The sequence below is a fragment of the Trachurus trachurus genome (genome assembly GCF_905171665.1).
Source record: "Trachurus trachurus genome assembly, chromosome: 24".
Taxonomy (NCBI): Eukaryota; Metazoa; Chordata; class Actinopteri; order Carangiformes; family Carangidae; genus Trachurus; species Trachurus trachurus.
Genome location: NC_139910.1, coordinates 27,820,787 through 27,835,062, shown reverse-complemented (window position 1 = coordinate 27,835,062; position 14,276 = coordinate 27,820,787). Strand labels below are relative to the sequence as shown.

The window sequence follows — 14,276 nt, the reverse complement described above, 5'->3', positions numbered from 1 at the left end:
GAAGATTTTGGGGGGTCAAAGGTGAAGGTCATGATGACATCACACATCATAGTTTTGGCTTAAAGGGATAGTTCAACATTTTGGCAAATTGGCCCATTGCCATAATCCCTATAGTCATAGCAGTAGGTTCGTTACCTTTATTTGTCGGTGCAAGCTATTTTTAGAACGGCGGAGCAGAGCCGTGAGCTGCTCAGAGCTACGCTACGGAGGCTAATGAGATTTCTTGGTTTCCCTCATCAAACTGATCAAATACACAATCCAACAACTCCACAACGCTCTGGTGGACAAGTTGTGACCTGCACATTCACCACGCTATGAGATAATAACACAACGTTACCACACAGAGTTGTTTTAGAGGGAAATTCATGCAAAGCATGTCATGTTTTTCAGCAAGCATGTCGAAAACAACTCTGCCTGGTAACGTTGTGTTATTATCTCATAGTGTGGTGAATGTGCAGGTCACAACTTGTCCACCAGAGCGTTTTGGAGTTGTTGGATTGTGTATTTGATGAGTTTAATGAGGGAAACCAAGAAATCCCGTTAGCCTCCGTAGCGTAGCTCTGAGCAGCTCGTGGCTGCGCTCCGGTGTTCTAAAACTTTAAGTCAAATCAGAGTCAAATCTATAGAGAGTTCATATTAAGCTCTCATACAGTCTGACCATGCCATATTTTAATTTAATTTAATTTTAATAAACTAGATTGACCATAGAAACATCTGCTGTATCTCTGCTGCACCCCAGCCTGCCCTAAGACAGGTAACTCATCTTTTGAGTTCGTAAATTATAAAATAAATATTATGACAGAACAGAAATAAATGAGTAGAAAGAGGAGGATACAAACATGGTAAGAAAGAATGAGGAGGGAGGAGTTGAAAGAGTAGAGGTGTCAGGGAGATACAGTACTGTGTCTGTGTTTGAGCCCTGGTTTGTTTCAACACTCATGTTTTCCTCCCATCTTGCCCCCTCCTCTTCCTCTCTCCATCTCCCCCCACAGTTTGACATCAACCAGCTGATGACCTCAGTGAATGTAAGCCAAAGCCTCAGTCCCATCCACAAGGCGCTGGAGTCTCCCAGCAGTGTCGGCGGCGGCAGCAGCAGCGGCGGCAGCAGCAGCGGCGGCAGCGTGGGCGGGGCCAGTGGCATCGGCGTGGAGCAGTCGCCGGTGGACCGCACCAAGGGCTTCTTCCCCGACGAATCAGAGCCTCTGCTGCGCTGTGACTCCACCTCCAGCAAGGACTCGGCCCTCAGCAGGAATGGCTCCTTCATTACCAAAGGTGAGACAGCCGCCCCCACCTTCACTTTCAGCCACTTCATCACAGACATTTCACTTTCAATTTAAGCAGAAAAAGTTACTAGCCTAAACATATCTATGTATCGTAGCAGGAGTATGAAGCTGCAGCAATCGGATCCACCTTAAAGGGTAGTTCAACATTTTGGCAAATTTGCCTATTGCCATAATCCCTATAGTCATAGCAGTAGGTTCATTACCTTTAATTATCGGTGCATGTTGTTTTGAGATGGGCGGGGCAGAGACGTGAGCTGCTCAGTGAACACAATGGAGGTGAACGGTCCAGGTCCCCTGTCCCTCATCAAACTCATCAAATACACAATCCAACAACTCAAACGCTCTCACCACGCTATGAGATAGTCATGTAGCCTATAATTATGTAACATTACAACACTTGAAGCAAATACTCGGAACTACTTGCGCTTTTAAAATCACTCCACCCAGTAGTCGTGTCTGGAATGTAGTTCCGGCTACGCATTTGCCTTAAAAACAACTCTGTCTGGTAACGTTCTGTTATTATCTCATAGCGTGGTGAATGTGCAGGTCACAACTTGTCCACCAGAGCGTTTTGGAGTTGTTGGATTGTGCATTTGATGAGTTTGATAATAGTTTCTGCCCCACAGATCTCAAAACAACATGCACTGATAATTAAAGGTAATGAACCTAGTCCTATGGCAATAGGGATTATGGCAATAGACAAATTTGCCAAAATGTTGAACTATCCCTTTAACTTTAACTAGTAACACCTCCAGATAATTCTTGTGCAACCCACACAAATAAATGAAAAAAAGGCCAGTTTTGTATAGTGGAACTGGTTAAGCTGCCCTGAATCTTGTCTAATTGGAGGAAACTCTATAAACAACAGCAAAAAGAGCATATTCCAAAATGTAAATCACAAAAACCAACAGAGCAATAAGATAAATTGATAATGTTTTGGTTTTGGATTAGCCCAAACTGATTGCTAAAACCAGTCTGCAAATTGCTTATTGAATTATACTTATATTCTTAAGATTACAAAACACAAACATCAGCATTTGTAAGAATAAAAGACAATTTAAGGACTAATTCCAACAATGTGCAACATATCATACATTATAAGTTTCATGTTGTAGTTTTTATATGATGCTGTACCAAAGTGACAGAAACAACTGGCTGAAATACAGACAGTTTAATATTGAAGAATTGATTAAGATGCACATCACTTGTCACATGAATGGACCACAGTATAGTCTCACTGAGTAAAATCACAATGTTTCTGCACCAGTTATTTTACTGCCAGGTCAGTCTTGTAGTTTCACATTAATATAAAGCCTTGTGTAAAGCAGCTGTAGCTTTTCTTTCTTCTTGTCAGTAGCAACAACTGTGTTTTAAATGCCGCAGGTGTCATGGCAGCTTTCAGCATAGCGAGTGACCTGTTACCTGATGCTGTTTTTTATGAAGCATCAGTTGTGAAATCCAAGGCCTGTTTAATGTAGATAAAAGAGATTCTATTAATAGGTTTTTTTTATAATCCCCAAAGTAACTTTAAAAATAATTCTTTATCAGACTCACTCCCACATGTCCCACATTTCTATCTGACAGGGCCATTTCTAGTAGCCAGACACATCATTATTCTCAGAGCAGAGAGGCCGGTTTGTTGCCAGTGCCTTGTGTGGATGCTGAGTATCAGCAGTTTCACATTGTTTGCAGACTTGGCAAGTTATCCAGACTCTTAGTAATGTGTGTACTGCTCATTGAAAATGATGTGACAACAGTGCACTCAGTGCAAACCTGGATGTGTGAGTGTTTGCTGCCCTCATGTGGTCTGTCTGGGTATTACCCTGGAATTGAAACATGAAAAATAATTTATAGAAAATTGTTTTGAGATTCGTTGATACAGTTTCTCATCACATTTCTCACAAAGCCTGAAACTGAGATTTATTGCTGCTGTCTTTTAGAAACGTTGGTGTGTATATGAGCACTAATACTTGCATTTCCTAAGCCACACAACAATATTGTACAAATTCTGTTACTCTCCAAAAATTTGAAAAAGTTATTCAAAATTATACAATGAACTAAGCTGTTTCAAAGCTAATTCAAAATAGCCTGTCAGTCCTGTATTCACTTTCCTTATAGAAAGCACCAGGCTCTTTATCAACTAAATGCACCACTATGTTCAAACAGTTTATAGTTTATAAACTGTTTTGTTTATAAACTATATGATGAAACATGAATGGTTGACAGGAGAAGCTTCTAGATACCTGCAATAACAGCTCCTCCTCTCATGTTTCCCCTCCAGAGAAGAAAGACACTGTGCTGCGGCAGGTGCGTCTGGACCCATGCGACCTGCAGCCCATCTTCGACGACATGCTGCACATCCTGAACCCCGAAGAGCTGCACGTCATCGAGGAGATCCCGGCTGCTGAGGACAAGCTGGATCGGCTTTTTGAGATAGCAGGGGTCAAGAGTCAGGAGGCCAGCCAGACGCTGCTGGACTCGGTCTACAGCCACCTCCCAGACCTGTTGTAGCCTGGTACAAAGAGGAGGAAGAAACCATGCAGCGGAGAATCAGCACAGGATTTCACAAAGAAAAGTCTAAGGAAGGAGGGATGAGTCAGATCTGGTTCTGTTCTCGTTAAGCTTGGGTTGATGTTTGATCTGACGGCGTCTGACTCACCCTGTGGTTTTCTCAAGATTTGACCTGGGTGTGGTAGATGAGGTGGCACCTCCCTTCAGTGACTCTTTCTAATCTAAACTGGTACTTTACTCCTATTAACCTTCCAGTCTCCCTCCTCTGTTGTCTTGTGTGTGCACACTATTACTCCTTCTGAACACCTCCATCCTCTACCACGATACAGGGTCAACAATCAATGTATTGAGAGCATTTTGAGTGTCACAATGGTGTGTACTTTGTCACTTTCTTGAGTATGTTAAGCCTTGTCTAAGGTGGTATTACACAACAGTATCATGACCTTAACACTGAGGCTTCAGAGTCTCCAAACTTAGAAAATGCTGGGTTGACAAAGGAGCTGAATATGTATGAGCACTTTCTTTATCCTAACTGGCCAATGCCTTCACGTTTAAAGGATAATACCGTTGTTGTTTTTTTTGGTTGTGCCAATCGATTCAGGCTCTTCTTGCCTTTAACATGATTTCAGTGTGAGGATATGAAATTCAAAATGACACGACAGTGATTGCAAGAAAGTAAATGACACACAGATGATAGTAAATAAGCTATATCTCTACATGACACTGGTGTTAATCTTATAAGGGGTTTAAGGTTCTTGTACACATTCACAGATATGTTGAACTGACCCACAAATCACGTGCCTGAACTCAATGTCCCTTTTTTCACCTTTTTTTTTTACTTCCAGTCCTCCAGCTGTACCTGGAACAGGTCATCTGTGGGTCTGTTTGCTACCACTCTGTCAGACCAGCAGGTGGCATCATTAAATTGGAGAGCAGCAGCCCTGCTGCCCTGGAACCAAAGCCATATATCAAAAACATTAGAATAAAAATGTCAATATTGTACAATATTACAACGCAGGAGTAATATTTACTTTACCTGATTTTATGATATATGGCTTTTCCTTGAACTGTTTGCTCCAAAATAATGGTACAGCAGTGCTGCCCCAGCCTGCCCCTACAGAGCCAAAGACATATATCTAACATGGTTTAGATACTATGTTGCTTTGGAGGCTCTGTCACTGTCAGACTCATGGGTAGTATTCAATAAATACTTCTACCAGTACGCACATTCAGATCTGCGCTAGCTATCCCTGTACGCCTCAACAAATGTAGCGTTGATTAAGTGTTCTTCATCTGTTTTTCTTTTTGTTTTTGGAGCTTTGTGTCAGTGTGATTTGCGATCAGATGCAAATGGTTCACTGAGTGTTTCAGTGCTATGGTGAAGAAAAAAGATAATAGAGTACAAGTGAGTTATTTCATGCTGTCGTATGTTGCTACATGCTCTAATATTGAAATGTAACATTGATGCACTAATTCTATTTTCTATTGGGGATGCAGACATGTATTTTTCTGTGTCCTTCACTTTGTCTTTCTTTAATTTGAAAATGCTGTTCACTAACATTTGATTCTGTTGTAATGTTTTCTACATTTAGGTTGATTTATTATGTTATTGTAGCACCTCTTTGTTAGCATTTTGACTTGTATCTCATGTTTTCACGGGCATTCAGATGTATTCACCCCCAGCTTGGCATTGCAAGATGACCCGGCTGGGATGTAAGATATCCATACTCCATACTCTATTCTACTTGAAGTCTACTTGTGTTACTTGATTTAAACGAGGAAGAAATAATGTACTTTCAGTTCCTTCCATGTTCGACATTCTTAAAATAACAAGACTGAAAAGCTCCACCAAAAAAGAAACAAAAAAAAAACAAAAAACAACTCATCACGGTTCGGAGATGTTTTCAGGCACCATGAGAGCAGCAAATGATGGACTTTGTTTTCACCAAGCCAGTTACTAACAAAGCTACTGTGGTGCTAGATGTGAACTCTCACCGGTTAGCCTGACAACAGGGGGGGACCTGACCCCCAGACTAAAGACTATTTAAAGTATTCCAGACTGAATGAAGAGGAGTGGAGGCTGCGCTGCTGTGGTGGTCATGATGATATGATGATCAGGAGGAGGAGGAGGAGGAGGATGTGTGAGCTTGCTCTCCACTGTGCTGTGGAGGCTCAAATGGCAGGCTGTGAGCTTTTTGTTTTCTAAGGGAAGCCTGAGAGGATGAAGTTGAGATGTGAAATGCAAATGTGGCTCGAGTGGATGATTTCATCAAATTTCACACATATAACCAGTATGTTTACTACTATGTAACCTCTTAAAATCAACCAATTAAAGCTCAAAACATTTGTCATAAAGCTTTCTGTGGTTGTCACTTACTATTTTTGTGTGATGTAAACCTACACTGTAAAATAACACTTTTCCTGACTTAGTTTCCTTTACTCAGTCATTATACCTATCTTAAAGTTAATTGCACATTGAAGAGCATATTTTAGCTACTTTAATCTTTCTGAGTTAAAGCTGGGGTAGGCAGGATTTGTTTTGGAAAGAAAACAAGTAAATGTTTTGGTTTATAAAACAAATCCTGCCTAGCCCATTGAAGTACAGTAAAGAGAGCGGTTACACTAGGCGAGTAAAAACAACAACAACAACAACAGCAACAACAACAACAACAAAAACAGTTGTCTACATTAATGTTTCAATCTACATTTAATAAACAAATTATAAGTATAATTTGATATGACCAAGACACCTAAAAACAAAAACACGGCTGTTTTCATCAATTTACAAGCAAGTGGACAACACGTATTGGAGTGAATGGGTTTTCTGGGCGCTTTTGCAATACCCATATCCTGCCACTAGGGGCGCATGAGGCTTAACACGGGACTCAATGGGTCTCTCTTATTCCAGCACACTCTAGTTCTACTTGCTGCTGACCACTGCGACGTGCTTTTTACTTTAAATATTGGCGCCAACTTGAGGCTGAAGACGAGTGACTGGTGGGATTAGTTTTGTCTCCAGACCTCTACTGAAGTACGAGGAGAGGCTGTAGAAACAGGAAGTTAACAGCTTTCTCGCTAAAGCCAGCGGTGAAGTTGTAAAATTGACAAGATGTGTCAAGCTGTGTGTATTTCGCCAACTTTTCTCACATGTTGGCTGTAGGGGAGATTTGAAGGGCTGAGCTGACGTCATCACTCATGGGTAAAGTCTGACTCCTCATTAGCCAGTAATGAGACACACCTGGGGGACAGCTAGAGAGATTGAATCATTTTGTTTTGGATTATTATCATTTTAAACGTTAACATCCTCTCTCAGAATTTCTTCATACAGTGAGTGGGTTGTGTGCCAGCTAGGGAGTCCACCATGCTCCAGTCTGTCTGTGTGGGGTAAGAATCCTGAATTACCTCCGTATATTATTGGTGTGTGAGGTAGATTTGTGCAGTATTGTGAAAATCTTTCTTTTTAAGAGGCCAAAGCCACAAGCAGAACCCGACTCGAGGAGAGCGACCATCTGCCTCGACTGGTTGGATTGAAGAAGAGGAGAGAGAGAGAGGTAAAGAAGTGCAGACAAAATCTAACAAGACTAATAAATCAGTTGTTAAGGAGGATGTGAAGTGCTGTAGTTGATGCATGTGGTTCAACCCCCTTTATGAAAAAACTGAAAATACTCACATCCTCATACCAAGCTACAAGGCCAGATTCCAAGGCTAGGTTTTGTAACAACACTGAATACCTAAAAGTGGGCTTAACCTGTTAATGATTAAAGCAGAAGTAAGCGATCCGGTGGTTTTGTCTAACTTCCTGTCAGCAGATGGAGTTAGCAGTCCCCGCCCTCGTCCCTACATCACCACATTCACGCGCATCCCTTGGCTGCACACACAGAGAGGACCGCCCCTTTATGCCGTTCTCTCTCCTCATTGGATAAAGGTTGTAGGATACAAGGAAATAAAATGAAAGTTTTCTCCTCGGCTTACAGCAGAGCAAAGTGACTGACAGACCCGTGTTTCAGACCAAACACTCTATGTAATTGATTGCCGTCGGAAGATAGAACTATTTAAGACTTATATTAACACAAATATTCCGCTTACTTCTGCTTTAAATATAAGTCATCTATTTTAATACCATGCCTATTGCCTCTATTGTACCTTCACTACGTGATACTGCTGCTACATGCAACCTACAGTGTAGCCCAATTGTGACCTTTTCACTCCCTACATTACTATGTATATCATGTCGCATACCTGCAGGTAGAATGCAGAAATGCTGGATTCTTATTTTTTTATTTCTTTATTTAGACACAAAGACAAACAGATACACAAGATGCCATAAATCCAGTACATGCAATGTATTTTTTTTCTCTTTTGGTGTCCAACTTTTTAAACTGAACACTCCCCACTACTACAGTAGGGCCCTATAAAGGCAAAGTGCAGTATCTGTAAAAAATGCCAAACTGAGAAAAACAGCGTTTTATGTTTTTCATTGTCAGGTTTAAGCATCAAATTATGAATAACTACCAAGTCTATAATTAATTAGATAAAGGTGGACTGAATTACATGTATTTTGTAGTTTGTCTTTCTGACCAATTTGACACTTTTATGGCAGGTACTGCACTTTTGCCTTGGTTTTGGTGCAGATACTGCACTTTGCCTTGGTTTCACAGTGCTTTTTTTGATGGACAGCAAAATAAAAAGCCCAATAACTCTGGATTGATTGGTAAAAAAAAAAAAAGAATTGAAAAAATGCAGATAGTGCACTTTGCCTTTGTAGGGCCAGTATTCTTTTTTTTTCGCTGTTTTTTTCAATTCTTTTTTTTTCGCTGTTTTTCTCAGTTTGGCATTTTTTACAGATACTGCACTTTGCCTTTATAGGGCCCTACTGTAGTAGTGGGGAGTGTTCAGTTTAAAAAGTTGGACACCAAAAGAGAAAAAAAATACATTGCATGTACTGGATTTATGGCATCTTGTGTATCTGTTTGTCTTTGTGTCTAAATAAAGAAATAAAAAAATAAGAATCCAGCATTTCTGCATTCTACCTGCAGTTACCCTCATTGATTGGTAAAAAAAAAAAACTTACACTGCAAACGGTCTACATCAATCAGGGATACAGGATGACACCATGACCCAGTCTGACCACATATCCCTCCTCCTGATACCATCATATCCCCCTTCCAAGAAAAGACCCATAACAAAGACTGCTACAGCATAGCCTTAAGGTGCCTCTTGTCAGTTGCAGGGAATCTGGATCTATGCTGAGGAGAAGTCCTGAATGAGCAAAGAAGTCCAGTCACACTGCTTTCAGGTGATGTGTCACAGCACAGAGCTGCCAGAGCTAACCTCGGAGAAGCCAAGTCTGCGTAGAACTAGAAAAACTGAAGCCCAAGTCCAACACAAGAAGGTGTGCACATACACACACGTCACATGTCATGTCATGTGTTTTGTCTCAGACAAATGATAATTTACTTGATGTGCTACTTTCATTTCATAATGTTTCCATCTCAACCTTCTTCTTCACTCTCAAACTAAAAATAGCTTGAAATACAAAGGAAATCTGGTGTGACCTCTACCCACACCTTGCTGAACATTGACACACCCACAGTAAATCATGCAAATGCACATTCACATGCACCTTCACCTATATGTTTAGTCTGTATTCCTTCCTAATTGTTAATCTGTCACTCTGTCATGTAACGCCACACAATGAAGGTCAGGGTGGCTCCAGTTACACTAACTGTGAACAGTGCAGTTTTTGAATAAGGTTCCACTACATGTGGATGGTGCTGTGAGTATGCTGTGTGTGAGTGTGTGAGTCTCTGTAACAGGCTAAATACCTCCTGAAAGTTGGAGTCACAAAGATGCGTCTCATCCCAACAGTTTACAAAGGACTTGTTATTTAAGCGAGTAGAATAGAGGGCGTAATGTAACGTATCCCCTAGCAGCCATGTTGAAGGAGGCCATTGTTCCACTATGAATAACTTACCTGTCCCAACTGATTTAAATAGAAGTTAATGAATGGGGGTTCTTTGATAGTAAATCAAATCTGTTAATGATATAGTTGAGCGTTTTAGCTATTTGATTTCTATTTGAACTCATGCAACCAGTAACCCTCACTTTGGCGATGTCATTAACATGGCACCTGGTCTGTTTGCTATGAGGAAGACACCTCTACAGACAGGTTGTCTCAGTTTCTAGTTAAATCAGTTATCTCTATCTACATTAGTCTACATGTCTAGCATAACAGCAGGTTAGATCTGCAAAGGTATTTTCCAAAGAACAGCCATCGAATCTTGTTATCATGTTCAGTTGTTATGTGTAGTCCTTCTATACACAGATGTTACTGCATGGATGAACTGACAAAACGTTGCTCTCAGGCTAGCACAATGGTGTCTTCCTAAAAGCAGAAGGGTAGATGAGGGACATGTGGTCTTCATGTTCTTAGAATGAATTCACTTCCCTGCAAGCCCCTAACATGTCTGACCCTGGGATGACCCTTGCTTAGGTGACTGATCGTGAGACATTGCCTTCTGGGTGAGCCAGTGATCTGAGGCACTGGGTGGGTGTCAGGTACAGCTTTGAAGTGGTTTTCAAATAGAATGTTCTGTGTCGCAGCAAATAATTACATGTCCTTCTTCACCTCACTGAAGTACGGCGTGCCTCAGGGGTCTGTTTTGGGACCAATTTTATTTTTATTATACATGCTTCATTGCTTCCCCTGGGGCACAGTAATACAAAAACATGGTATGTCTTTTCATTTTTATTCTAACGATACTCAGCTGTACCTGCCCGTAAATGCCGCTGACCCTGAGAAGTTGAGTGCTTTATTAGACTGTATCACTGCTGTCAAAGACTGGATGTCACACATTTTTCTTCAGCTTAATGACAGCAAAACTGAGGTTCTTGTATCTGGGTCCCACTAAACAAATTCTGTCATCTGCTGGGCCGTTAGTGGATAGTGTCAAACCCTCCACTAAAAAAACGTGGTTTGATAGCAACTTAAAGGGACAACGAGGAGTTTTGGAAAGCGAAGTGTTCTCACACTACATTTACCATGAGCCTCCACTCGCATGGTGAAATTCTTGGACCGGCGCAAGATAGACGTCTTGCCAAGAATGTTTTCATTCATCAAGAATTAAAGTCAGAGGTTCGAAGACGATCAGATACCGCCGTAGTTCCGACCATAAACGGCGATTCGGCGGCGTTATTCTCATGACTCGCCGGGCAGCGTCCGCAAAACCGAAAGTAAGGAAACGCTGGTCGGCTCGCCCAGCGTTTCCGCCACTAATTAAAATATCAAAATAACGATAGAGACAAAACAATATATTTATCGAAAATGGAGCCATTAACAAGTGTGGGTAGCGTAGATTCATCCACATTAACGTGAGACTTTTTTATAACCAAATAGAAACTCCTCATTGTCCCTTTAAGCTTTGAACAGCATCAGAAATCCTTGGACAGGCTCCAGTTGGTGCAGAATACTGCAGCCAGGCTTTTAACTAGAACTAAGAAACATGAGCACATCACGCTATACGTTTTAGGATTGATTTTAAGATCTTGTTGAGTACTTTTAAAGCACTCAACAGTCTTAGTCTTGTATATATCACAGAACTTTTATCTTTTCACACTACTGCTCGCACACTGCGATCCTCAGATAAAGGTTTTTAGCTGTCCCTGGGGCCCGGCTGACGACAAAGGGGGGCTAAGGATTCTCAGTCCGGGCCCCAAGGCTCTGGAATGATCTGCCGGAGGACATAGGTCAACTTCTTCAGTGTTATGTTTTAAATCACGCCTTAAAACTAATTTTTATTGGAAAGCTTTTCCTGATTTTATTTAATTGTTCTGTTTGTCATTTTATTGTCACTTTGTTGTACAGCACTTTTTAACATTTGTTTTGAAAGGTGTTATATAAATTTGGTTTATTATTATTATTATTATTATTATTATTATTATTATTATTATTATTATTATTATTATTATTATTATTATTATTATTTATTTATTTATTTTTATTTTTTTAATATATAATCTGCAGTTTATAACAGAGAGTAATGACACATCAGGATTAAATGTTACAGTGATTTACTAACTTAACATGAACCTGCCACCCACACACTTGCTATCTATTCCCTACACAGCTGTGTGCCAGAAGTAAAGAGTCTCGTGTTGAGCCACTGTGCCACATGACAGGACCAGGTTTAGAGTCTCATATTCCACACACATTTTGTTGAATGTGCATGTGATTTCTGTTTACACGCACCCTTAGCAGTAGGAATATGAGTGTGGCCATTCATAGTGATAACATTTGGGAAACTGGACATTGCTGCAAATTTTGTAAGGTATAAGGGAACTCAACTGAATTTGACTTCTTATATTTATAATCCACAACTACAGGCATTGTTGGGCTGAGGGAGACTGTGTGATTAGAGAGCAAGGAAGAATAGAAAGCAAACATTAAACATACAGATTTGATAGCAAACTGTAGCTGTTCCTATTGATAACAGACTTTGCCAGTGGTAAGTACACACTTACTGGATGTAGTTCTACACCTAAACCCTCGTATTACATCCAAGCAGTGCTGCAAACATGACTGCAGTTGTTAGTACCGGTGCTTATATTGATCACAGAGCAGTTGTGTGCTACAGGCTCTCTACGAGGTATTTTATCAGTGCTGGTGTTGCCAACTATTCTAGAGATTAAGAGTTGGGGAAATGCACAACCAGTTTACGTTCCTTGTTTGTCTACAAGGAGGCTACACTTGATAAAAATCCTCCTTCATCTCATTGCCAACTTCCTTGTGCAGCAAGGAACTTCGATTACAGACAGATCTCAGAAATATCTTTCCCCTTGAATATCTGATTTTTAGAATCATAGTGGAACCACCTTCCGGCTGCCAAACATCTGAGGGCCACTTAAGTTATGTGTGAGGGCTTGAGATTAGTTTTTTTTCTCACCTGTTAAACACTCCTATCACTTCACCAAAACTTGAAACAAGGCTGCACACAACTCACTGTTAACACAACCACACTGACTCAGTAATGGAAGTCTCAGATGTGCAGTCCACAGTAGAAGGTATGGCATGCCTGGATGTTTGTAATGTCCTCTGGCAAACATTTGACAGTCCTTGTTACTCTTGTTATTCGCGTATTCTCGTCATTCAGTTCAGCTCAGTTTATTGTCATTCAACATGTTCAAAACATGAAGGAACAAAATGTTCGTCTGGACAGCAGCATAGTAGACCCTATAGCAATAAACAATTATTAAAATAAGAACAAGTAGAAGTAGAAAAAAACATCAGTATAATTGTTCCATCTGTTTACACATGACTTCTTTTTTTTCTTTTTTTATTGTGAGAAAAACACAACAGACAACACAGTGAACATGCATTGATGGCTTACATCGATGTGTACATAAAATGTGAAATAAGGTGTGTGTGTGTGTGTGTGTGTGTGTGTGTGTGTGTGTGTGTGTGTGTGTGTGTGTGTGTGTGTGTGTGTGTGTGTGTGTGTGTGTGTGTGTGTGTGTGTGTGTGTGTGTGTGTGTGTGTGTGTGTGTGTAAGCAGGGCCGGCTCTAGCCATTTTGGTGCCCTAGGCGAGATTACTCTCAGGCGCCTCCCCAACAATGATCATAATGATCATAACGATAACATAGCAGTGTATCTCTATGTCCCCTCTGACCCTGAGATACACAACTTACACATACAATCAGTAAAATTGCATTGAGTAAATCCTGGGTGAAGACATGAAAAAAAATTGCCTCTTCACAATCATGAGAACAAACTGTTGTGGTGCTTGAAATGGGTATACGAAAGCCTGGGCTTCACAAAAGCAGTGGGATATACTGTATGATATAAGGCTATAAGATAAGTGTAGAAAAAAATGAAATTTTGTGCATAAATGTTAGGCCTAACTGTCATTCTCACCAAATGTCTCAAATGTGGGATAAAAGAAGCTAAATATTGACTTCATGTTACATTTCAAACTTCATGAGATGTGTGTAGCCCCAAATGAGAACATTCCTCCAAATATCAACTAGACAAAAAACACACAAAATGTACAATATTTAGCCTATATAATGTACCCTATATGTGTTGTCACTGTGGTACTGTTTGAGAGGTAAAAAAAAACTAGTTTGAGAGCTCAGCAGGTGTGAATACAGAGCTGGAGCTGATCTGGAGCTGTGGCCCACTGGCCCTGCTGTCTGAGCAGGCTGAAGTCTCTACTCTCTCTTCTTTTTTCATAATCTTCCTCATCAAATGAGTCAGAACTTTCAGCCTCTGAAGCACCGTCGTCATCCTCACTGCTTCTCTCTCTCTCTCTCTCTCCCGCATCTCTACTGCGTAAATGACCGAAATATGAAAAAAACAAACAAACAAAAAACATATCGAGACGGTCGCGCAAAAGCGCCAGCATTTGTGCCAACTCTGAGGATTAATGCAACCAAGTAGCCTATCCACACATCTAATTAAAAATGCAGCGTTTCTAACAAGAAAA

General features: G+C 40.6%; 1 protein-coding gene across 1 annotated transcript in view; it reads left to right on the top strand.

Moving 5' to 3' along the window:
* The window catches only part of tnfrsf21 (tumor necrosis factor receptor superfamily, member 21), a 48,418-nt gene extending 42,295 nt beyond the window's left edge, over positions 1-6,123 (top strand). The window contains exons 5-6 of the mRNA XM_084001159.1: positions 993-1,272; positions 3,565-6,123. Coding sequence (XP_083857285.1) covers positions 993-1,272; positions 3,565-3,794 — 510 coding nt within the window. The 3' untranslated portion in view covers positions 3,795-6,123. The remainder of the gene's footprint in view (positions 1-992; positions 1,273-3,564) is intronic.
* Positions 6,124-14,276: the final 8,153 nt, after the last annotated feature.